Below are 22923 nucleotides of genomic sequence, written 5' to 3'. Positions count from 1 at the left end.
AGATCTGAGATGCTTAATTAGGGTAATGTGATCCTCACATAACTTCTTTAGGATGTCTGATGCAATAAAATTACAATTCATCATTCTATCATCATTTCGCACCCCAATCGGTATACACGTGTGAGGATCTACATACACGGTGACCATTCATAGTCCATGAAGATTGGGCTTCATGACTGTGCAAACATATCACTTGCATGACTCATCTACGCATTTCACACAAAATTTGATCTTCGTTAATCTATTGATCATAAAATGTTTATTTTCCTTGAGGGCACAAATTGTTAATACGCACTTCACCTTCACTTTATTGGCAAAAGTCAACCTTTTGCACAAATTCATCCTCTCTCTCCAAGTAGACATAAATGGTATCTTAATATTTGAAGGATCAATTATATTTTTCCAAGTATTTGCAAAAAAATACAAAGCAGGAGGTGTGTAGGCAGAGATTGTGTTCATAATGTTTTGGACACTAATAACATTGTCCGCATCAGGTTCACTACTGTCCAATGTCTCATCGTCATCAATGTTCCTCTCAAAGTTCCCTCATTCAATCCTCTTCATACTCATCTCTATTGACAAAATCTTCACCATTAATGGCAGTAGTCTCATCAACATAGTTGTCGTCATCATCTTCATTATCATCATCATCGACATGAACATCATCATCCTCTACATGTGTAGAATACTCATATTGAGTATCCAGAACTGTAACCTATAAACTTGTGGTTATTTATTGGATTTCCTTGATACCAACTTCTGCACGCGGCTCCAACTATATGTACAACTCAATACCATTTACTTCAGGTATTCTCTCCAACTTGTTAAACATAATCTTTACATGTTTGTCTATTTTTATCGCCATATACTTGTAATTAATCCGATACTTCAGGACTTCATATGGCATACGATAAGTAATTTGTATGTTGTGTACAGCAGGATTTGCACACAATTCTTCCATAACTATCATCTTCAATTCATCAAGGGTCTTTAACCTACGATCAATTTGGGTATAATAGGACTTTATACTCGGCCCTTCAAATGGCAATCCCTTGTTCGCATTGACATTCTTAAATAGACCACCATGGTATAAGATTATATCAATTACAGTTATTGTGAACCTGTTAGAGTCAAGTTACTATGTTAGTAAAAAACATTTTATCTAGTCAAACTACACAAAGTACAAATTCCAATTCATTCAAAATGTATGAATTTCATTACACATTCGTTACACATTTCATACCCAAATCATTTTTCTATCATACTAAGACTACCCATTTCATACCCAATACAAAAAAAAAAAAAAAAAAAAAAGCCAAAATACTTGTAAAAGTATACAACATTTTATCTAATTACATACCCAATACAAAAAAATCCATTTTATTACACATTCAAAGGGCATGAATTACATACCAATTTCATTACAATTCATTAAGGGAGTAAGTCACTCATTTCATTACATACCCATTTCATACCCATTCATTACAATTCATTCACTACCCATTTTGTACTCAAAACAATGATGAATAAAGTCAAAAAACTTGTACGATCATGATAAAAATAAGAGCATAGAAATGATGAATAAAATTTTGATAACAAAAACCATGCAAAAAAGGCTGTCTTTGTTTTGGGTGAAAATCATTTTCGAAAATGCTTTTCCGTATTTACGGGTATTTGGTTGCGCATGGAAAATGCATTTTCCGGAAATGGTTTTCAGTTGACCGTGTGTTGGGTGTAAATTGATTTCCATTTTTATTTTACCTTCAAATACAATTTTCCGGAAAACAGAGAGAGAGAGAGCTGAGTGAGAGTGAGATAGAGGAAGAAGAGAGAGGGAGAGAGCACACCCCTCCGGCCAGCCAAGCTCCGGCCAAAGAGATCACACCCAGAAAGAGATCGAACCCAGAGCCCAGAGCCGTTCGACTTCGAATCGCACCCTTCGACTTCGCCGTCGCGCTGATCCCGATCGCAGTCGCAACACCGATTCATCGTCCCCGATCGCGAACCTAGATTCGTCGTCCCCGATCGCGATCTCGCCTTCGCGCCGATCGCGATCGTAGTCGCAGCACCGATTCGTCGTCCCCGATCGCGATCGTCGCACCCCAAAACCGATCGTCTTCGACCCCAAAACCGATCGTCCTCCCTCTCTTCCTTCTTCTCTCAATTTGACCAGATTATGATTTTTTTTTTTTCTGGGTTTTATTTGTGTTTCTGAATTGAGGGATGAAATTATATATTTGTTTGGCAGGTGAGAAAATGTGAGAAAATGTGTTTTCTGTGTGATTTTGATTTTTGTTGTTGTTGTGGTGGTGGTGTTTTGGTGGTTGTGGCTTTTGATTGCCGGAGTTTGCTGCCGTGGGTTGAATTGCCGTGTGAAAAATTTGTAGGAAAATAGCATTTTCAACCACACAACCAAACACTAGAAAATATTTTTCACAACATTTTCTGAAATGCAACCAAACACTTAAAAATATTTTCCTTTCCGGAAAATAGCATTTCCGGAAAATAAGTATTTTCCGGAAAATCACTTACATGAAACAAACACAGCCTAAATACTCAAAAAATTAACACTAACAAAACAAAGTTCTATAATTCACAATATTGGTATTTTAACTAAAAGTTATGTTAACTATCTATAAAATAAATAGTCAAACTCTTTAACCCACACCCAACAACAACTAATACCCAATTACAATGACAATCAAATCAAAAAAACCCTTACGTGAGATATGAATTTGTTGAGAGGGAAGAGCAGTGAGAGAGGCAATGTGGTGAGTGTGAGTGAGAGTGAGAGTTAGAGGCAATGTGGTGTGAGAGTTATGGGTGAGTGAGACAGTGAGTTAGTGAGGCTGAGTGTTATGGGTGAGAGAGTGAGGGCTGATAAAATTTTTATCTATATTTATAAAATTTTGTAGACTGATGCGTGTATCAGTGTCTATAAAATTTTTCCCAGCAAAACTCAAGTCTATAGACTCGAGTTCTATGCAAATTTTAATTAAATATCGAGTTTCTAATACTCGATATTTATGAGTATAAAAACGTTTTTCCCTAAGAAAATCAAGACTTGAAGACTCGATTTTTATTTTGTAAAAAACGAGTCTTTAAGACTCGAGATCTATGTGGCATTTTAATCAAAGTTAGTAAGTGCACAGCAAGTGCAAAACGAGTTTCTAATAGTTGAGTTTTATATAGATATCGAGTTTCTAAAACTTGAGATACTATTTTGCTTAATCCTTTTAAATGTTGGTTAACTTACTGTATAGAACCCCCTTACTATGCTAATTGCCAAAAATTCCCCCGGTATTAGATGAAATTGAAATCCAACTCCAAAACACAAAACAAGGACCAAACACGTTTGCTATTTTCTCTTTCTAGCCCCAGCAATAAAAATCTGAAATAATTATTTATCCTCCAAAAACCACAACTTTTATTTTGCAGCTAACGTGGCGTCGTGGTCTTAAATTACAAGCAAGCAGCACAAATACAAATACAAATGGCAACCAAACCAAGTGGAAGTGTCTCTCACAGTCATAGTAACTGAGATTCAAAACCCCAACTTTCCTTTTTCACTCAATTTAGATTGGATGAAGGAGAAGAGCAATGTCGGTGGAGAGGTCATTTGAGGCATGGGAAGAGGTGCAGAGACACGGTCAAGACTTTGCGGACCGCTTAGCTCAGGGCTTCACCGGTTTGATCCAGTCCCACATCACCCCTCCCTCCTTTCCATGGCCAAACCCTCATCATTCCAAGCTCTTCGACCTCGAATTCCCTACTCAGACAACTGATTTCCTCGACATCGGGAATAGGATCGGCCAGGCCGGAGCGGATTTCGGGGCCGGTTTGAATGGATTGCTCCAGCAGTTTTTCAGGAGGCTGCCTGTGCTCTTTCGGCAAGAGGCCGAGGTGGCAGCGGTAGCGGTAGATGTCAATTGTAGTAGTAGGCTTCGAAGCGATGTGGGTATCGTTACAGAACGGGATTTAGGGTTGTTGACGGAGCGGTTGAGGGATATGGGGTTTGTGGAAAATATTGATGGTGGTGGTGATGAGTTGGTGGATGATGATGAAGCAGGTGGCTTTAATCTAAGATCTGCAGCACTTCTTGGTAGACTCCAGCCCCAGGTAAAAAAAAAAACCTAATTTATTCATCAATTTTGAACAATGGTTGTGTTTTTTTAGTTTTTCACTTGTTCATGTGCTAAATTTAGTCCATAATTAAAAAAAGAAAAAAGAAAAATTGAAGTTGTATGTATTTATTTATTTGCTAGTGAAGGGTATTGGGTATGATGAGACTTGTTTAAGTTAGATAGATTAAAGCAGTTCTTAAGTAGATTTTGGCGAGGTGGAAAGTAGTTGATAATAAAGGACATACAATACTATCAAATGTGTGGTGAATTATGTACTTTTTATTTTTGGATAAGTAAGAATAATTTTATTGAAACAAGACTGCTTCATCTAAAAGACACAGCATAGCCTAAAGAATTACAACCGGAAAAATATTTACATACCTATACACTCTATGAAAGATGGAACACAATTACTATTTGTGAGACCCGAAGCAAAAGACTACTCATAAAGAGAACTAATGAAGGATGCTAGCGATTGAGTTGACTTAAACACTAAGCCTTCAAAAGTATGTTGATTTCTTTCCTTCCAAATAGTCCACAACAAACATAAAGGAACAAGATTTCATTCATTTGAAGAAGAATTTGATCCTCCCATCTGCTACCCACTGACCCACATAATAAATTAAAAACCTTCTCTTGTAGTACCCATTGAATCCCAAACATCCTAAATACAAATTCCACAATTCAGCTGCCACACTGCAATGTATCAATAGGTGGTCCACAGTCTCCCCACTACGTCGACACATACAATACCAACTCAATAGTGAATAGCCTCTCTTGATTAGATTATCACTAGTGAGAATCTTCCCCAAAGCTGCCGTCTAGATAAAGAAGGAAACTCTTCGAGGAGCCTTAACCTTCCATATGGCTTTCCAAGGGAAAGGCATAGGTGGTGAACCCCGTAAAGTCTCATAAAAAGATTGCACAGTGAATTCCCCACTACTCTTAGGCTTCCATCTCATGCAATCTTCCCCCTCCCTAAAAGGAATATGGGATTCTAATAAATGGGAGAAAGCAGCCGCCCCATCATTCTCCCAATCATTAAAATTTCGGATGAATCCCACACCCCAATTCCTTCTCCTCCCTTTCTCCTGTCGCAACAACAATGATTCCACAAAACATTTGATGGAGTCATTGAAGATTAATATGCTATTACTTTGCAAATTTGCCTATTCAAGAATTATTTTATTGGGTCCTCGTGTGAAGTCCAATTGAAGTGAAAGTTGTGCCCTTTTAATGGTCTAAGTATGAGTCTTTTAGTGTTAAAACAATTTTTAATATAGGTTTTAATTTTATTAGTTATGGTCAGTTTTATTTTGAGGGGCAAATCTTTAATTTCTGCAATTCTTGCAAATTAAATGTGTTTTGGTAATTTAGTTAAGTTTAGAATATTGTCCAAGTTAGTATTTATTAGGTTTTACTAGTAGTTCTAACACTATTAGGAATCCTATTACTAATAGTACAAGTAAGAGTCTTTATATATATTGTGTTCAATGTATTCAAAGAAAGTAGAATGATTTGATTAATAAAATTGAGTGTTTTGAGCAACAAGCACATTGGCCTTTGTTGTTTATTTCTCCTTCTCTCTTCTCCTTCTTTTCTCTTCTTTCTTTCTAAGGTTACTGTTCACACAGCCCCTAAACAACCCTAACTCCTCTCTAATTCTTCTTCTTTCCTAACTTAAACTGAACACAACTAAAGTAGACAAATCCCTAATCTGTCCTACATCAAATTGGCATCAGAGCAAAATCCTATCATATGTGCTTTGCCAAAATCTTCTTCAGCCACTTGATAAAACTCATCTATGATCATGTTGATGCAAGAAGATGGTGATCTCGAAGAAGAAGTAGAAGATACATCTCTTCTTTTAGTTGTTAGGCGTATTCGAGCTATACCTAAGCAAGAGGAGGATTGGAAGCATACTTCAACATTTAGGACTACAGTGCGTTGTGAAACTAAAAGTCAAATGCTTATAATTGATGGTGGTAGAGAGATGAATGTTGTTTCAGAAGCTACTGTTGAAAGGTTGAAGCTACCGATAGAACCACATTCGAAACCATACAAGGTAGCGTGGATAAATAGCACCTTTATTCCGGTAACGAAACGATGCTTGGTTTCTATTTCTCGTGGGCAATATGATTCTATACGGTGTGATGTTATTCCTATGACTGTGACTCATATTTTATTAGGCCGCCCTTGGCTTTATGATTAAGATGTGTATGATATTGAAAAGGACAATACATATAAATTTATGTTCAATAATGCACAAATTGTGTTAAAGTCTGAGTGCAGAACAACTAGAACAACCAAGGCAAAAACATAAGGTTAAGCACAAATTGTGTTAAAGTCTATGAGTGCAGAACAACTAGAACAACTAAGGCAAAAACAGAAGGTCAAGCCTAAGGATGCCGCTGAAACTCCCAAACAAAGAGCTATAGTGCCACAAATTGTGTTAAAGTCTATGAGTGCAGAACAACTAGAACAACTAGGGCAAAAACAAAAGGTCAAGCCTAAGGATGTGCTGAAATTCCAAAACAAAGAGCTATAGTGCCACAAAAGGAAGTTGGAGAGCTGGAGCAAGATGAGAATGAGTTTGATCATGGGAAAGTTGATACCAAGGAAGATATTGTTGTTCTTGCAATGGAGATCACAAAGGAGCAAGGCGAGCATAAAAGGAAAAATCAAGATGAAGGAAGACGTTGATGTTACTACCATAGATCAATTCAAGAAGGATTTCAAGTTGAATAGTCCTTTGGTTGTTGATTTCATCATTCCAAACGAATCTAATGATTTGATGGGAAAGAAAGATTTTTTATTCTTGATACTTCCAAAGGTGATTGAAGAGTTGGAGCAAGTTTGAAGTTTGAAGTTTGAAGGATCTTATACTTTAACACTTTAAAACTCTAGATTGAGTTTCTTCCAACCGGAGGAGTATGATGGAGTCATGGAAGATTAATAGAGTTGGAGCAAGTTTCAAGTTTGAAGGATCTTATAATTTAACACTTAAAAACTCTAGATTGAGTTTCTTCCAACCGGAGGAGTATGATGGAGTCATGGAAGATTAATATGCTTTGCAAATTCGCCTATTCAAGAATTATTTTATTGGGTTCTCGTGTGAAGTCCAATTGAAGTGAAGTCATGCCTTTTTAATGGTCTAAATACGAGCCTTTTAGGGTTAAAACAATTTTTAATTTGGGTTTTTTATCTTATTAGTTATGGTCAGTTTTATATTAATGGGCAAATATATAATTTCTGCAATTCCTGCAAATTAAGGATATTTTGGGTATTTCGCAGGAATTGCAAAAAGTATAGAATTGCCCCTCAATATAAAACTGACCATAACTAATAAAATAAAAACCCAAAGTAAAAACTGTTTTAACCCTAAAAGACTCATACTTAGACTATTAAAAGGGCATGACTTTCTCTTCAATTGGACTTCACATGAGGACCCAATAAATAATTCTTGAATAGGTGAATTGCAAAGTAATAGCATGTTGATCTTCCATGACTTCATTAGAGCTTGTGGAAGAATATAAAATGAGGTTGCCCCAATTTTTCACACTACTTTTAGTTTGAAATTGGGGATGGATCTAGGGTGAAGTTTTGGCAGGATGTATGGCATAGGGAGAGGCCTCTTCATATGTGTTTTAAGGAGTTATTCCGGATCAGCCGGGACAAGGATGCTTGTGTGGCAGAACTTATTCAGTTCATCAATGGGTGGGATCTTCATTGGGATTTTAATTTCATAAGAGGTGTACAGGATTGGGAATTGGATCATTGTTGAATTTTATGGATTTTATTTATGGTGTTCCTGTGAGGGGAAGTGGGTAGGATAAGATGTGCTATAAGCCTATAAACCAGCTAAGAGAAAGGGTTTTGAGGTTAGTGACTATTATCGGGTCTTGACTCATTAGGGATTAGTCTTTCCCATGGAAAAGCGTTTGGAAGTCGAAGATTCCCACTTGAGTTGCTTTCTCTGTCTGGATTGCAACCCTTGGGAAAATTTTGATGATTGATAACTATATGGAGAAGAAAAGTTTGGATTTTGGAGTGGTGTCATATGTGCAAATGTAATGGGGAAACAATAGAACATCTCTTACTTCATTGCCCCATTGCTTCTGATTTGTGGTCTATAGTGTTTGGTTTGTAGTCTATTGGGTGAAGAATTTGGGAGTAGTTGAATTTTTTAAATAGTGAAGCTCTTTAAAGCCAAGATAAAGATGGATGTGCTATGGAGTGGTTTCACTTATATTGTAGGTGTACAATAGTGATGCAAACATAGGAATGAGGGGTTTGGAGTTTCGATATGATTCTTGGGTTCCTAGCTAGTTTATTAGGTTTATAGTGGATAGTTTGTATATTGATCAAAGTGGAACCTATTATGGCATTGGCTGTAGTCTTGTCACTAAAAGTGTTGCCTTCTAGGAGTATTGTGCTGGTGAATTTAGCATTTGATTAATGGTGCTTTGAGTGTTTTATTGCTTGAGCTATGTTTTGAGTAGTGTCATCTTCTACTGCTTGAATTCTCTCTCTCTCTCTCTCTCTCTCTCTCTCTCTCTCTCTCTCTATATATATATATATATATATCATTTTCTTAACTTCTGTCCGATTATAAAGTGATTGCTATTTTTTATTTTTGATAAATAACGGAATTGTATTAAAAAGAAGCCCAGGTACCCCAGAGGTGAACATCGAAAATAGTACATCAAACACAAAAATTACAAAGATCAAGCATTTCTAAAAAATTTGAACAAGGGAAAAGATTAAAGGAAGAACTCCACTCTAGCAAGATATGAAGAAGAAGAGATTTAAGATCTGAAGTAGACTGCTCCTTCCCTTCGAAACATCTTGAGTTCCGCTCTCGCCAAATACACCATAGGACACAATGAGGGACAGCCCTCCATAAAACAATGCTCTGATGCCCACCGAAGGAACCTTGCCAACTTGAAAATAAATGAGAGACACCTGCGGCATAACCCATTGAAGACCAAAAAGAGCCCACACCATAGACCATAAATCATAATAAATAGGACAATGAAGGAGAAGGTGATTCATTGATTCCCCACTCTTTTTACATGTATAGGACCAATCAACAACTGCGACACCCTTATACCATAAATTTTTTGTAGTCAAAATCTTACCTAATGAGGCAGTCCACGAGAAGAAAGCAACCCTAGCAGGGACCTTTGAACGCCACACAGGTTTCCAAGGGAAAGAAATGTCGAGTAAAGGAAAGGGAGAGATAGAACTCACTCACTTTAAAATTCTTATTCGCTCTTGGTTTCCAACAAAGTTTGTCCTGACCTTCACCATTAAGGGGCAATGAATTGATAAGATCTAGAAAAGTGTAAAAATGTTCAGTTTCCCAATCTTGGGGAGCTTTAGAAAAAAGAAGATCCCAGTGAAGCCTCTAGTTAGGAAAGTGCATAACATTTGCAATGGAAGACTCCTTATTACAACTAATATTATAGAGTTCCGGAAAAGCCTCCCCGGAGAGTACAACTCCCATGCCACACATGATGCCAAAATTTAATTCTGTCGCCAACACCAACCTCAAACTGAATGGATTTGGAAAAGACTGGCCAGCCTTGTCTTATGTTTCTCCAAAGACTAACACCATAAGGATTAGAGACTTCTTTTGTACACCAACCTTCCCAATCATTCCCATATTTAGTCTCAATAACCCGCTTCCAGAGATGGGTTGTCTCTCTTCCATATCTCCATAGCCATTTTCCCAACAAAGCTTGATTGAAGGGTCTCAAGTTTCTAATACCCAAACTGCCAGACTGTAAGGGAGAACAAACCTGGGCCCATTATACTAGCCGGAATTTAGGAGACTCATCTATCCCACCCCATAGAAAATTCCTTTGAAGCCTCTCAATACGAATAGCAATATCCACAGGAATAGGGAAGAGAGATAGGAAATAAGTTGGCAAGCTTGAGAGAGTGCTTTTGATTAAGGTGATCTTATCACCTTTTGATAAGTATAATTGCTTCCAACTCGTTAATCTTCGCTCCATTCTTTCTAGGATAGATTTCCAAATCGCCTTGTCCTTGAATTTAGCGCCTAAAGGCAGTCCCAAGTAAGTCATTGGCAAAGATAAACACAGCAATGCCACAAGCTCCCCCATATTAGTCACCTCTCCAACTGGAACTAATTCTGACTTAGGCAGTAATGTGCAACCTTGACACCGCCTCAAAGGAGGCTAAGATCTCCCGCAAATATTCAACTTGACTTGCAGAAGCATCACAGAAAATTAAAGTGTCATCCGCAAAGAGAAGATGGGTCACCATGGGGGGGGGGTATTAGACATGGTACCAACAGTGAAACCCGAAATGTTTCCAACCAGAACCGCACCATCCAACAAATGGCTTAAAGCCTCCATAACAATAGCAAATAGGATTGGGGAGAGAGGATCTCCTTGGCGCAGCCCCGTAGAGCTCCCAAAGAAATCCTTAGGGGGAGCCATTTATCAAAATCGAAAATCTCACTGTGGAGATACAAAACAGAATCCACTTTCTCCATTTCTCAGAGAATCCACAACATTGCAACATATACAAAAGAAAATTCCAGCTGACATGATCAAAAACTTTCTCCACATCTAACTTACATAAAACCCGAGGAATCCTTGCCTTGAGCCTACTATCCAAACACTCATTTGCAATTAAGACAGAATCTAGGATTTGTCTATCCAGAACAAAAGCATTTTAAGACTCAGAGATAATTCCATAAATCACCCTTCTCAGCCTATTAGCTAGCAATTTGGAAATGATTTTATAAATATTGCCCACTAGACTAATAGGCCTAAAGTCTCTCACATTGACAGCATCTACTTTCTTAGGAATGAGAACCATGAAAGTTGCATTAATGCTTTTCTCAAAGACAGCTTGCGAATGGAAGTTTGCAAGAACCTCCATAATTTCAAGTTTTAAAAAGTCCCAACAAGCCTTAAAGAAAGCCATTGAGAAACCATCTGGTCCTAGAGATTTGTCGCCGTTACAACCTTGGATGACACCATATACCTCCTCTTCCTCAAAATGCCTATCTAACTAAGCAGCTTCCACCTCAGAAATCATAGAGAAATCCTCTTCGTCTAGCACAGGTCTTAGGACATTTTCTGAGTACAATTGTTTGTAGAAATGAGAGATGCAAGCTGAAATTGAATTTGGATCCAAAGTCAATTCACCTTCCACCAAGAGATTGTCTATAGTATTAAATCTTTTGTGGGAGTTAGCTATTCTATGAAAGAACTTAGTGTTCCTATCTCCCTTTTAGATCCAAAGGGCCCTAGATTTTTGCCTCCAACATATTTAAACCATAAGGGTTACCTTTTCAAGATCAATGTGAAGTCGTTCTTTTTCCAAAGTCTCATCATATGATAGAGGACAACTATCTTCCAGCAAGTCAAGAACTTCAAGGTTCTTCCATAACTTGTTCATCTTATCCTCCACATTGCCAAATTCTTCAGCATTCCATTTCTTTAAATCTAGTTTCAAAGCTTTTAATTTGCTTGCAAACTGAAAGCTAGGGGAACCCTGAAAATGATAGGACACCCACCAAGTTTTCTCTTTCTCCACAAAACCCTCTACCTTTAATCACATATTCTCAAAGCGAAAAGGGCGGTTGCCTCTGTGAAAATTTCCCCCTTCTAAAAGAACTGGAAAGTGTTCTGAAAGTAATCAATGCAATCTTTTTTGACAAATATTAGGAAAGTGCTCTCCCAAATTAGAAGAGAGAAGAAACCTGTCAAGCCTAGACCGCGAAGCCACTGCTCTAGAATTGGACCAAGTGAAATTACCACCCTCCAATGGAAAATCAATGAGATTGTGTTTAGAAATGAAATCTGAAAAATCAAGCATGGCTGAAGAGAGAGTCTGCACCAAGGTGCTTCGAAGAAAATCGCACTACATTAAAATCACCTCCAATGCATCAAGGCACATTCCACCAACTATGAATTCCAGTCAGCTCTTCCCAAAGCAGACGCCTGTCATGATCAGAGTTTGGTCCATATACACCAATGAAAGCCCATACAAAATGATCTACCACATTCTTAAATTTGCATTAGATAGAAAACCTTCCAACTGCTTCGTCAATTTTTTCCACCATCCTTCTATCCCACATCACCAAAACACCTCCCGATGCACCTATAGAGCCCAAATGAAGCCAATCCAAATGTTGACAACCCCACAAGCTCCGAATCTCTCTCCTTGTTATCAATTCCATTTTTGTTTCCTGAAGACAAATAATGTCTACACCCCAACCTTTGATCATATTATGAATTCGAAGCCTTTTTTCACAATCATTCAGCCCCCTAACATTCCAGGAGATAATTTTCAGGTTCATTGAGATGCCACAGAATCCTGTTCCCCATTGGCATTTCCTACCAAATCATAATTATTCTCAAAGTTCCAAGAGTTAGCAGACTATTCAACTTCCAACGCCCTTTAGAACTTGTCTTAAGCTCTCTCTGCTGAGAGCATTCTACTTGCATTTTAGCTTTCTTCCTAGCCTCCAAAGCTAAAAAAATCCCAGTAATTTCCGCTTTGAAGCCTTCCAAGGAAGTACCCAAAGATTTCCTAAAGGCTTTAATACGTTTCTCAACCCAAGATGATAATTGAGTGGAAGCATCTGCCACTTCTACAAGTGGAGCAACTGGGTTAGCCATGGCCAAAGGTTGCACAACCAGTGGTTCTTTAATATTTTCCTAGTTTACAAGACCCCATTAGAGTCCCCCACCTCACAATCTGACCCAGATACAACAGAAACATTATCCAAAGGACCATCACAATCATCCGCCCAACTAACGAGATGCCCTTCTTCCTTGAAAGTGTTGTTACCCTATCCCACAGCTCCCTCGAGATCGGAAAAATCTGACATGCTCCCAGGTGAGTGGTATAATGAGAGAGGAATAGTAATCTACCTCCCTCCACGAAGCTCTAAGACCCATTTCTCTGAATTACCCCAGGTGTGCTCCAAATCTTCAACGAAATTCTTAATGGAGGGGTGAGGCTTATCAAGACAATCCTCAGCAGTAACTAGCACCGAAGCAACAGGATTGGTGCCGTTGGAGGTGGGGCTGTTCTTCACTGGTGGGGAGATAACGTTGCCGGTCGCCAGTTGGGAAGTGGTGCCGTTAAAGATGGTGGTCGTCGATGGAGGAGTGGGACTGTTCTTCACTGAAGGGGAGATGACGATGTCAGACAACGGAAGGGAAGTGGCGTCCTTGATGATGGTGGGCGTCGGAGGCATATCGGTATCGTTACTAGCGGTGCTCCTCGGTGGGTTAGAAGTGCTATTGGTGGTGATGATAGATGGAGGATGCTTGGAGGGGGAGATGAGCTTCATCGGCATCATATTGGTGGTCTGATGAGAGCGGGTGGCTTTTGGATTAGAGCTAATGAGTTGCTGAGAGACAGGTTGGGCTTTAGGCTTAGGTTTAGGTCTGGGAGCCTAGTTGTGGGTGTGCTTGTTATGGCCCTTTGAAAGTGTTGGGCCATGGCTATTTTGATTGGAGCCCACATCTTTAATAAAAGAAGAAACTACAGCCCATTGCCCCTTTTTCCCAAGCTCCATACGTAAAGAGATCTCTAGAGTCAACAAATCTCTTTTGGCAATCACATCAATATTAGACAAAATATTTGCCCCAAGTTGTGCCGTATCTTTCCCAGAAAAACTGCTGCCATGATCACGATATGGGTTTCTGGGAGTTGAAGATTTCAAATTTTGAAAGATTGGAATTTTCTCCTTGCCTTTATTTGCTGCGCCGCCGCGATTATGAGGTCTACCAACCACCACCGCCTCATCAGCCTTTGGTGCACTTTGTATTCTAGGAAATGATCCCTGACTAGTCAAGGAAGGTGGTTTCAAAATATTCCTTAGGTTTAGGCAAAAGCCGCACTAGCAATTACCCATCCTTCCCTTAGGTATCACAATGCTACCCTTCCGTCGACCATGAAGTTTAGAAACCATTAAAAATGTGCCATGGGCGTTGGACCCCAATTGAAGGATGAAAACCAAGTCACCCTCTCTGATCGTTCTTGCAGAAAGACCAGGTGATCGCTTTGAAATTAATTTCTCCAAGTGGAACAAAAAACGGTTTGCAATCTCCTTCCCCATAAAAACAGATCGCATTAAGGAAAGGCCTCTCTCAAAGATCCGTAATAAGAAATAAGAACCACCTTCCTCAATGGAAAACGCAAACGTTTTGGATTCAATGAAGAAAAAAGAAGAACCACCCATTGCGAATAGAAAGAAAGCAGCAACTACCAAACTAGGAAGAAAGCACAAAATCTAAAGCAGCAGCAGCCGTTCTTTTTTTATGTTCCCAATGTGAATGATCATAGCTTTCTGTATTCACAATTGATTCCTGACTATTGACATACCAGCAGATTAGAAGATGATGCAAGGCCTCCCATCCCCTCAGGACCATACAGTGATTGCTATTTTGAACTGTATCCATACCGGAGTTGATTGACTCTTTGTTTGATATTTTATACTCCAATTTTCAAGCAGCAAAGGTTCTGACAGAATGAAGTGGACAATGCTGGTGATGATCGATGTGATGTTAGCTCATATTATGAGGCTTTAAGAGGTGCAAGGGAAGTGATGATTCCTTGGAAAAGTAGTATTTGGTGCACCAATGGTCCAAAAAGGGTACTTAGGGTAGCTTTCTTTGTGCGGACAGCATTTTGGGGAAAGATTCTAACCAGTGACAATCTTATAAACAGAGGAATTAGTCTAGTAGTGGTGAGACTTTTGATTTTGATTTTTTTTTTTTTTTTTTTTTTTTTTTTGCATTGTGATATTGCTTATGAAATGTAGACCTCTACCTTTTTAGTTTTTGGAGCACAAATGGTAATGCCCAAGGGTGTAGTAGAACTACTTTATGGATGGAGGGATTGATTTGGGAAATATTCTTGCGTGGAATTTAGCTCCTTTATTCCTTTCATAGATTTTGTGGAAGGAAAGGAACTAGTGTGTGCAGATGCCTCATTATTCAGCTTTTAAAATCATCTTTCCTAAGAACTTTGTTTGAATGGTCTTGTGTTTTGGGTCAAATGAGATAAATTTCATTGTAGACTTAAATTGATTCTCTTTCATTTTGATTGTGCCTGTCACCTTATTGTATTTCTTCAGGACTATGATGTGTGTTCTTTGTGTATGTGAGTTAGTTCCTTTTTTCAATAAACTATCAGTATCCATACATTGAACTATCCAAACAGATATAGACTTTAGCTAGCATATTGTTTCCATACCTAAAGTTTGCATGAAGATCGTTTTGAGTTCCTAAACTTTAAGAAGTTCATTTTTCCTCCCTAAACTATTGAAATCATTACACTTTCTTTTGAAATAGCTTTTTTTTTTTTTCCAATAGTTTATGGGTGAAAATATGGATGAAAAAAGTACTTTTTTGAATAGTTTAGGGATTAAAAAAGATCTTTTTAAAGTTCAAGGACAGAAAGTGCAGCGTTTTCAATAGTTAGGGACAAAAACCAGCTCTGTAAACTTTAGGGATGGAAATCAAAATTCATGCAAACATTAGGGATGAAACCAATATTTTAGCCTATATTTTAGTTTTTCTTGAAACTCCCTTTTTAACAGTAATCAGTCCCTGTTAGACTATCAATTAATCTGTAGCTGACTCTAATTCATGCCCAGTAGTAGCGCTAAAAAATGGAGCTTTAAGTACTCTCCCTATGGAACAAGATAATAAGATATGCCTGCGAAAGAGTAAAAAAATTTGAATGAAAAGGATTTTTTGACCACGGGTAAACTAAATAGAAGTCTATTCAATTATTCTTTCTTTCTTTCTTTCTCTTTTTCCCCTCATGAAAATCTTGTCATTAGGATATTACCTTTTAGATAAGCGTGTAACTACCTTTTTAATCACAGTTGTCTAATCGTCTACTAGAATTCAAGTTTTCCGTCCACTTAATTGCATTCCAGTGCTTTTTTTTTTTTGAATCTTTGTTTTCATGTGCGGTTGTATGGGGAGTGTTTCTCATGGCATAATAATTCAATACTTTTTTCTACTAGATTTAGTCAAGTGATGTATCCTAGATAATAGCAAGGACGTTTAAAATAATCTTGATCATTTCAATTGCTGGAGAACTGGGCATCAAAATTCCATTTACATCTTAAACAACTTGTACAGATTTTTATGACCATCCTGCATGCCTTTTGTTTTGTCTTGTCTATGAAGGCAACCACTTCCATTCTAAAAAATTTGTTTGTTTGTCGCAGAAGTCTCATTTGTGAACTCTTTTGCCAGGTTTATGGTAGGACGGTTGCATGTAAATTTCTTTTGTTTAATGTCCCTTGTTTTGTTTTTAATTATACGTTTTGTGAACAGTTCATCTTTTCCTGATGCAGGGGATCATAAATATTACATCAACTTATGATAGTAGAACACGTGACGTAGAAAGTTCTTTGGTTGCAAGAGGAGATTTATGGAGACTGGAGTCATCACACGGCAGTTCTTCATCTGGAAATGACAATTCTTCTCTCTTCCTTGTCCAGCTTGGACCCGTACTCTTTGTTCGTGATACGACGCTTCTTTTGCCAGTCCATTTGTCAAAGCAACATTTGCTTTGGTATGGCTATGATAGAAAGGTATGATTTGGTTTTCCTACATCATTTTGTTATATACAACTCACTTCACAAAGCGTAACTAAAAAAGATTAACTGCATCAGAAGGTGTGTGTGTGTGAGAGAGAGAGAGAGAGAGAGAGAGAGAGAGAGAGAGAGAGAGAGAAGTCTGAACATCTGAGGCAGGGTAGAGGATAGGCTAATGTGCTTCGCTTGTGTGTTGCTGATATTTCTATAATACCTACCTACTATAGAGCTGCCTTTGGTTTTTTTGGATAGAGCTGAAAAATCTACATTTCTGATAGCATCATTTGCCAAATCTCAAGTTTCACTTCTCTGAAAACCCTTCTCTAGTGGGCGTCGCATCCTTTTACCCTCTCATATTCTTCTTTGATGGAGATTTTAGGCTCTTTAATTTTTATACTTCTATACGCACTGTATACACTTTATGATTTTTAATAAATTGCAATTACCTATCAAAAAAAAAAAACTTTAGATTCCCTTTCTTCTATTTTATCCTTTTGTTTTCTTAAACCCCGTGAACGTTTTTTCCCCCCCTTAAGTTTTAGTGAAATTCAACTACTTATCAAATCATATGACTAACTGCCAATGGCCTTTGGAGCAAATGGCACCTCCAAGTATGGGATACTGGGTAAGATCAATACTTTAGTAGATTTAATGGTGCTGGGGTGAAGGGGAGGCAAGTGTATATTTCGAGTGTAAGGGAGGTCTGTGTACAATCTAAAATTAGGAGGGAGGTCACTGTAAATTAAGCCTTACAATGCATTTTATAATACTGACTTGGCAGTGCATAATGTTGAAGCTACCTTATCAGCAAGAACTCAAGTATTAATGCCATGTGTGATGATGATTGATTCGGTGGCTTCCTTTTTCCTTTTTGTATTTATTTATTTAAATTATTGGGTAGTTATTCACCCAGTGGGTCTTGAACCAACTACCTCACCCTGCCATCTGAGCTAGAGTTCATTCACTGTTTCCTTTTTCCATTAATATTAATAGGTATTTCCTTCTATTCATTACTCAGTATTGTTGCGATTTAATTTGTTGTATGTAGATGCTTCTCCAGATTTTCCCTCCTTTGTGTTGTACTAATTTGCTCATCTGTTCATTTTTCAGAATGGCATGCACTCACTTTGTCCAGCTGTGTGGTCAAAGCATAGAAGGTGGCTGTTCATGTCTATGCTCTGCCTCAATCCATTAGCTTGTGTAAGTTTACAACTTCTAACATTGTAATCAATATGTTTGGTGTAATTTTCTTGTTGATTACTCCTTTGCAGGGCTAGGTTTTGGACGGTCTTACTGATATTAACTTAAGTTGAACAAAAATATATGTTCAAGTTCATCTATAATTTTTTGTTTTTGGATAAGTAATAAACTTCATTGATAGAAAAAACAAGTACAAGAAAAACCAAGCACGCAGGACATGTACTAAGGGAAGCAGGAGACAAACAAAACTAATAAGTGTAAAAACTACATCTATTGAGCAAATAAGACAAAGAATTGAAAGAGAGAACACCTGACACATTTGTCCACCCAAACAAAGTCTGGAAGAAGGAAGTCTTCAAGTCTTGAATTGATCTTCAGTTCCTTCAAAGATCCGAGTATTACTCTCCCTCCAAATACTCCATATCAAACAGTGAGGGACCATGTTCCAAATCAACCGATTTCTATGTTTACTAAACTTGCCTGGCCAGCTAGCTAGAAGCTCCACTACATCCTTGGGCATAACCCAAAATACCCCGAAAAATGTAAACACCATACTCCACAATTCTCTGGCTATTGGGCAATGCAAGAGTAAATGATTATTATTCTCCCCTGCCCTCTTACACATACAGCACCAGTCAATAACAACGAGGCTTTGTCAAATTGTCATTAGTCAAAATTCTACCCAATGCCACTGTCCACACAAAGAAGTTAGTCTTTGAAAGCACTTTGGAACTCCACAGTCTTCCAAGGAAACGACAATTGGGAAGGGGATTGTGAAACCAAGTTCATTTATAATTGATGCTTCATTTTATTCGTAGGACTTTGATGGTCCTGCACTCCTCCACTCTGGCTTACCTTGCATAAATGAATTTGATAGTTATAATCAAGAGTATTTGTCTTTTGCTTTGCATGATTGGAATTAAGATCCGTATTTATCCTTTTTTCTTTGAATACAATTTTTTTACCTATACCAAAAAAGTAAAAAGAAAAAAGTTAAAAAAGGAGATTGAACTCAAGAACCAACTCAACCTTACCCTACCATATGGCACCTGAGCAAACCCAGGGGCTAAAATAAGAGATATTATTACTGGATTTAAGAATCAAATTAATAAGTGGTTTGATGTAACAATAGAAAAGAAAAGATGTATAAGCACTTATTAACTGATCATAGTTAATCTCTAAAGTTCTGTAGTTATATGCAAATATTCCAAAAAATAAACTAGAAAAGTGAGCAGAGAAACTCTTTTTATGTAATATTGGAGTCCACATGGCCATTTAAGTATGAAATCATGTGGATAGTACACTAGGTAATGTTATTGAAGTTTATACTGTAAACTTCACAATTTTGAAATAAAATTCACCAACAATGATTTCTAAGATCCACTAACACTTTTAAGTCCCGTTTATTGATTGACTAACTGAAGGAATGAATAAACTGTCATTTTGTTCAAAATCAATTTCTGCCATCCTTTTCTTCTAAAGTTTAGCTGCTCTGAGTAGGTGAATGTTAGGAACACTTGAAAAACGGCTTGCAAGGGAAGGGTGCCCAAGAGCTTATGAACATATGGTTAAGCTTACATTTAATTCATGTGGGACATTAGGATCATAACATGCCATCATGCTTTGCAATCGACGTCCATGACGGCACACTAGTGACATTGACACGATGGTTGTCCTCTCTCTTTTTTGGTGGCGCCACTCACCTATCAGTTATTTTAATCTAGCCTCTAGGTCACCCCCTTCAAAATCCGACCACAAAGTTGCAACTCATTTGATCTCATACTCAATTAGCTACGTCTGATTACTCGACGTAGTGGTTGGCTCTGATCCCAAATGCTGTGAACAGGTGAGTTTGAAAAGGATTAGTCATATTCGAGGCGACAACCCTCCAAGAAATTAATAGCTGAGAAGAGAAGAGAATAGTTAAAATGGAAAATATCTGCTGGCTCTTATTGCTGAAGCCAAAGCTTAAATACAACCATGACTAATTCAAATACAAAATAACAACTCCTAATGCTAACATCAAGACATAGTATTCCCTTCCCCTTGAAGACATAGCATAACAGTGTAGCAGTAATTCTCATAATAAATATGAAGATATGTGTAGAGTTGAAGCATCATATCTCATTGTTAGCTTCTTGGGTTGAAGTTTCTAATGCAACTATCTTCTCTCTCTCTCTCTCTACCCCAGTCATTTGTAGATCTACAGTTTCCAAATGGTCAGTTGACCTATGTATCAGGTGAGGGGCTCACAACAAGTGCTTTTCTACCTCTCTGTGGGGGCCTTCTACAAGCTCAGGGTCAATATCCAGGTGAAATGAGATTCAGCTTCTCTTGCAAGGTGAGATTGTAAATTTGTAACAGGTTATCAAAAATAATCTTTAGCGAGATTCTGTTCTCATTTAATATAAAATGGATTCTGATACCATTTGTCAATTAGTCCAAGTTGCCTACATGTTATGGGACCTGATATTTACCTATCAAAAAAAAAAAAAAAAGATTTACCTATTGATTTTTGTGTGTGTTCAGAATAAGTGGGGAACTCGCGTCACACCAATGGTACAATGGCCTGACAAGTCATTTACGCTTGGTCTTGCACAAGCCCTGGCATGGCAGAGATCTGGTCTCATGGTGAGGCCGACCTTCCAATTCAGGTTGGTTTATGTGCTTTGCCAATTTAATTGAGGGTAGAATAGGTAATTTATTATTGTGATTTATAGTCTGAAGGTTACCTTTCATACTATTTTATTTTCAACTGTTCAACAGTAACTATTTTGTTTATTTTTCTTCTAGTGAACTGTATTTCCATTTAATATGTTACCTAGGTTTATTGTTCCTAACCCTTTTGGGTAACTCAAGTCACATAAATACTGTTATCAAGATAATCCTAAATAAAAATGAGAGCCATTTTCCATTTATCAAAATAATAATAATGAGATCCATTTTCCAAATACTCTTCCAGAAAGTGATGTTAATATGCAATTGCATGCAATAAAAACAATCAACATTTTTATTCCAAGCTACATGACCACTTTAAATCAGCCATGTTATTGTTTCCTGTTGTACACCCCTTTTATGCTTTAGATCAGATTACACATTTCTCTTTTCCATTTGGGTTTGTTCACTACACACTGATTATATATGCGGTCAGTTTTAGCAAAATCAGTTAGAAGTATGCTTTGCTTCTATTTGTATCTGAATCTTCAAATTGTATTGCACTTGGCATTGACATGTTTCTTATGAAATTTTACAATGGTCAGTTTATGCCCCACTTTTGGTGGAAGCAATCCTGGGTTGCGGGCGGAGCTTATTCATTCAGTGAAGGAGCAACTGAGTCTGATATTGGGATGTGCATTCGTGACCCATCCTTCTGCATTTGCATCTATATCTGTAAGTCATTGCCTTCATGGTAGTTTTCAGTCCATGTCAGTCAAGGGAATAGATTCTCACTTACCATTGCAAAAACTAAAACACTTGCCCACCTTTGCTTTTCTGAAGTTTCACTTATTAGATTTAAATATTATTTGTATAGAATAATTTGACAAAATGAATTTAGTGTACACAAATTACTTATTAAAAAAAAATTAATGTACAAAATTTATTGACATGCAAAGTGATGGACTAGTAACATTGAAGTATGTACAAATAAGAATATAAGATCTTAGATGATCGGATTCAGGCTTTAGGATGTTTATATTGTGACTCTTTTCTAGATTTTATAAATATCCTATGTAACTTGCTGTGAGGATGTATTATAATCAACCTTTGTACATTCTTTCTCTATGAATGAAAAGTGAAACTTTTACTTATTAAGAAAAAAAAAAAAAGAAGAAGAAGAAGAAGAAGAAGAAAGATCTTATAAATATTCCGTAATCACCAATGAGATGTAATTATTTTTGTTAAAATATGTTAGAGCTAGAAGCTTTTCTTTCCCTTGCTTTGCACCGATCTTGGAACTTGCTTACCTTGTAAACCTCACTTCCAATTCTTCTACTACATATTTGTATTGAATATATACTTAATTAAAAAAAATGTATTTTTATTGAATATATGTTCAAGTTGCTGGTTCAGGTTCCTTTTCTTTCAACTCTACTATTGATTTTTTATTTCTCCAGTCAACTTACTCGTAGAAGATAATATATATATATATATACACGCGCATTTTTTTTAGCTACCTAAATATGGGGAGGGGGCCTGGTGGGGTTCAAACCCAATGCCTACACACCCCTAGAGGTGTTGGAACCACCGGGGGATCCCTTGAATCCTGCATATATATGGATATCATCATATGTTTTTATTAATTAGGAATGCTTCTTGTTAAGGTGATAACAACTGTTCTTACATGGTAATTTTTGTGCATTTATCATAACAAAACTATATAAAATTATTGACTAAATTCAAGTTCTTTTTAAGATGGCCTATTAGCCTTTACTATGTTAACCTTATAAAAGTTGAACCTTTACTGAGTTATGATGTTCTTGTATTGTTACTCTAAAACTATTCAGTATTTTCTAATTTTCTATTTTCCCCTCTTGTTGCGTATGTCCCACGCAGCTTGGCAGGTCAAAGTGGAATGGGAACGTTGGGAATTCTGGGATAGTAGTGAGAGTTGATACTCCTCTTTCCAGTGTTGGTCGACCTTCCTTCTCTGTTCAGATAAATTGTGGTATTGAATTTTAGTTAATTAATTCCAAATAGTTTGCAACTGAAGTGTATATAGTCTTAAGCTTGTAAAACATACAATACCGCATGTGAATATTTGACTTTGTTTATGTCAATTACACTGATTTCATATGTTTTCTTTGTAATTCGAATTTTTGGGGTCTTTTTCTAGATTATTTGGGCTGTCGTTTTAGAAAAATTTTGGGTAGTGGTTTTGGTCTTTCCAGATGTAGAAACAGGGGGTTCCCTTTACTGTGATAACGTCTTATTTTGACTTTCCCAAAGTAAGGATTAGAGGTAAAATATTGGGTGCGATAGTAA

General features: G+C 37.3%; 1 protein-coding gene across 1 annotated transcript; it reads left to right on the top strand.

Moving 5' to 3' along the window:
• The first annotated feature begins 3376 nt into the window (after positions 1-3376).
• LOC115955821 lies at positions 3377-22748 on the top strand. The gene is made up of 7 exons (XM_031074181.1): positions 3377-4119; positions 16498-16737; positions 17851-17940; positions 20132-20281; positions 20470-20594; positions 21201-21330; positions 22495-22748. Exons 1-7 carry the CDS (start codon positions 3601-3603, stop codon positions 22618-22620), a joined length of 1380 nt encoding a protein of 459 aa, XP_030930041.1. The 5' UTR covers positions 3377-3600; the 3' UTR covers positions 22621-22748.
• The last annotated feature ends 175 nt before the right edge of the window (positions 22749-22923 follow it).

Source organism: Quercus lobata, chromosome 8 (genome assembly GCF_001633185.2).
Source record: "Quercus lobata isolate SW786 chromosome 8, ValleyOak3.0 Primary Assembly, whole genome shotgun sequence".
Classification (NCBI taxonomy): Eukaryota; Viridiplantae; Streptophyta; class Magnoliopsida; order Fagales; family Fagaceae; genus Quercus; species Quercus lobata.
This window is presented reverse-complemented; position numbering and strand designations above follow the sequence as displayed.

Excerpts from the sequence above, each read along its gene's own strand:
- LOC115955821 (XM_031074181.1), top strand. The coding sequence starts at position 3,601 with ATGTCGGTGGAGAGGTCATTTGAGGCATGGGAAGAGGTGCAGAGACAC. Across the intron at positions 20,282-20,469 it reads GATTCAGCTTCTCTTGCAAG|AATAAGTGGGGAACTCGCGT; the intron begins GTGAGATTGTAA and ends GTGTGTGTTCAG. Across the intron at positions 21,331-22,494 it reads CTGCATTTGCATCTATATCT|CTTGGCAGGTCAAAGTGGAA; the intron begins GTAAGTCATTGC and ends TGTCCCACGCAG.